The sequence below is a fragment of the Aulonocara sp. 'chitande type north' Nkhata Bay genome, linkage group LG23, assembly GCF_057382095.1.
Source record: "Aulonocara sp. 'chitande type north' Nkhata Bay isolate Kocher_YH1m ecotype deep benthic linkage group LG23, A_spYH_male_GT1.1, whole genome shotgun sequence".
NCBI classification, from domain to species: domain Eukaryota; kingdom Metazoa; phylum Chordata; class Actinopteri; order Cichliformes; family Cichlidae; genus Aulonocara; species Aulonocara sp. 'chitande type north' Nkhata Bay.
In genome coordinates, this window is record NC_141365.1 from 50397926 (window position 1) to 50401529 (window position 3604).

The 3604-nt window shown below is 37.8% G+C and overlaps 1 protein-coding gene across 1 annotated transcript; it reads left to right on the top strand.

Annotated features, from left to right (window-relative positions):
- Positions 1-577: 577 nt before the first annotated feature.
- LOC147302947 (C-X-C chemokine receptor type 2-like) lies at positions 578-3033 on the top strand. Its single transcript, XM_086282500.1, has 2 exons — positions 578-593; positions 1268-3033. Exon 2 carries the CDS (start codon positions 1270-1272, stop codon positions 2329-2331), a length of 1062 nt encoding a protein of 353 aa, XP_086138626.1. The 5' UTR covers positions 578-593; positions 1268-1269; the 3' UTR covers positions 2332-3033.
- The last annotated feature ends 571 nt before the right edge of the window (positions 3034-3604 follow it).

A 3604-nucleotide genomic window follows, 5' to 3' on the forward strand; every position in this document is an offset into this window, starting at 1 on the left:
TAATAATCTGAGTGTCATAGTTTGCTAATTAGAGCTTCTTTAATATATTTAACTGATTAATACATTTACATTATAATGGGATTATCAGTTAGCAGCTTATTCCTGTTTTTCATATAGCTCAACGACCAAACAGGTGAGCTTCACTTATGCCTGATACCTTGTGATTAAATGAACACAAATAAATTCATGAACTACCAGCCTGTCTCATGTGTGGTTTTTTTAACCAGTTCACCATCTTTTCAGACCGCAGTTCCCCTCTGGTACAAAGAGTGTGAAAAGTCACAGATGTTAATAATTACCTGAAGAGAGTTGTTGCTGCTGTAAACTGTCACCGTGAGCAATCACTGTGACACAAACTGGAGAATTCATTTTATATTTGCGTCTGTGCTCTAAGTATGTGTCGCAACGTCTTCATTTAAAGACATTTCAAAAACATGTGATGACACAAGCTGTATGCTGTGTGCTGTAACACATGGGGAAGGAGACAGGACATTGGGTCAGTGCTGCGCAAAATCCCCAAATTGTATCATGTTTAAAGAGTTGCTCTTGAACATCAGACTCATTTGGGTGCCCAGCCTTTGTCATCTTTAGAGGTGAGTGTCTGATTTAATACATTCTTCTTATATAGATGGGTACACATGAAAAAATGAATAAAAGGGCAGAATTAAAGTGATAAACTGGGACTTTTTATATATAAAATTACATCATATATACCAAATATCATACCAGAAAAAATGACCAAAGACTTTTAAGCTATGAAACATATCTTAAGCCTTCCACTTAGGAGCTGATACAATAATCGTAGCTTATATTAAACAGATATTTCTCTGTAATCTAATTACTGAGTCACTGTATCAGTGTTTCCTAATTGTGCTGCATCTCATTTAACTTTGAGTCTTATTTTCATTGGACAGTCACGCTATGTACAATAGTACAACAAAATTGGAGTACTGAAAGCAAATTATAATAAATAAATACCACATCTAGAGAATAAAATATATATAATATGTGAAAAAATAAAACGAGTTAATCAGATCAGGTCAGGCACTTCTCTGGAGGTTATAATTTATTAAAGATGTTCTTTAAGCTGTCACAGTGGTAGCTGTTTAGTTCAGCACAAGTTTGATTTAAAGCTACGAAAGGCAACTTTTGCAACCACAAATTATACCATTTTTACAAGTCAAAAAAAATTAACTTATGTCCATACACTTCCTGTGTTTGCATAGTGTTGGTAGTGCACTAATATCATTCTGTTTCCCATCTACAGCCATGTCATTTGTCTATGTCTTTGAAGACAGTTACTTTGAAAATGACTCCATTGTCAATGGGTCCAATGCATCCAGCACATACACTCCAGATCTAGATACCTTAGAATGTGGATACAAACCAATGGAACCTTTAGCAGCTATTATCCTATGTAAAATCCTCATAGGCATCTTCTTACTGGCTATACCAGGAAACATGCTGGTAGGATGGGTGATCAGGACCAGCCAACAAACTCTGACTCCATCAGATGTGTACCTGTTCCACCTGACCATAGCAGACGGACTGATGGCTCTGACGCTCCCGTTCTTTGCTGTAGCACTGATCCAAGGATGGATCTTTGGAGACTTCCTGTGTAAATTCCTCAACCTCGTCATGGATGCAAACTTCTACACCAGCATCATCTTCCTTGCCTGTATTAGCATCGATCGTTACCTTGTGATTGTGCACGCCAGGGAGACACTCAAGAGCCGTCAGAGGATGTGCAGCAAAATGCTCTGCACAGCGGTGTGGGCCCTCGGTTGTGCCCTCGCTCTTCCTGCTCTTTTTAAACATGTCAATAAGAATATGATTTGCTCTGTGAGCTTTGACATCGGCAGCTCCACCGTATGGCGGATCGCCACTCGGGGCTTCATTCATATTTTTGGCTTTTTGGTCCCTGCGATTGTCATGATCTCCTGCTACAGCATCACTGTTGCACGGCTGCTGCTCACTCGTGGTTTCCAGAAGCACCGAGCCATGCGGGTGATCATAACCGTGGTGATTGCATTTCTGCTTTGCTGGACACCATACCAAATAACCATCATGGTAGACATACTGCTGAGGGCTAATGTAGTACAGTTCAACTGCACTATGAGGAAGTCGGTGAGCACAGCGGTGGTTGCAACCCACTGCCTGGCTCTGCTGCACAGCTGCATCAACCCTTTCCTCTACGCCTTCGTGGGAGAGAAGTTCAGGAAGAAGATGAAACTGCTTCTTCATAGAAAGCTCAGACAGGAAAGGATGTCAGGGTCAAGGTTCAGCAGGTCAACATCTCAGACCTCAGAGGGCATTGGAACAGTTCTCTGAGCGCTGGGTGAATTTTTTTTTATCTCAAGACTTCTAGAAAACAAACTGCTTTTAAATATATAAAAGAAGGAAATATTGGTCGTTTTAATTTGTCTAGTTGTCCAAAGTTTAGTTATTAGAGTAAATCCTCTCTGCACCATTTAATACATATTAATGCCACCGAATTTGCACCAAAATCATGGACTGAATAGCAAACATGGCCACCAGTCGAATCTGCGCTCCATTAAAAAAATGCAAGAGCCATATTTTTTTTATTTGGCTCATGTAAACTATTTAAAGTCTTATGTAGGGGAATTTGGACCTGATGATGTCATCTTACAGCTGTAAATATCTTTTATTTCCATTTCCTGACTTATTTTTTTTTTAGGTTTTTTTCATTGCTTCTGTTCTTTTTTATATTGAACTTAAAAAAATCTTAACTTACCTTTAATGTATCTAGTCTTGTTTGCCCTCACAGTTTAGATTTTAGATTTGAATGACTTCCTGCTTTTGCTTGTTTGCCAAATCATGTTGGAAACTATTTGTTTTTAAAGGTGCTGTATGAATAAAACTGTTATTACTATCATGTGCGAGCAGCTGGAAAGAGACATATTCAAGAAATAAAATGCAGCTTTTTATGACAACTGGTTTTTAATTGACTAACATTTTTATCTATTAGCTACTATTGTTACGCACAATCAACTAAACCAACTGCAACTTATGGTAGATGGTAGATTACTTATAAGGGTTTAAAATAAGATGAATAATTACAAAGTCCAGGTCTCTTTTCTCTTGCTGCAGGGTAGTGTGGATATTGTGTATTATTTAAATGTCCTTGTCCAGATTTCATATTACGTTTACGTGCTGCATTGCTGCCATCTAATGGACTCACTTTGGTAATAAGGAATTTCCTCTACCTGGATCAAGTCCATGTTCATTTTTACACACAACTGAATTCTGTGTCATTCTGTTTCAAATCAAATTAAATCTACTTGTTACAACTTGTATAAACATTTTATGGTATAAAGTTTGAACATATATAAAAAGTTTTCAAGATATATATTTTTCAAAAAGGCCCATTAAAGCACGTTGAATGTGTATATACATGCATATATATACAGGGAGTGCAGAATTATTAGGCAAATGAGTATTTTGTCCACATCATCCTCTTCATGCATGTTGTCTTACTCCAAGCTGTATAGGCTCGAAAGCCTACTACCAATTAAGCATATTAGGTGATGTGCATCTCTGTAATGAGAAGGGGTGTGGTCTAATGACATCAACACCCTATATC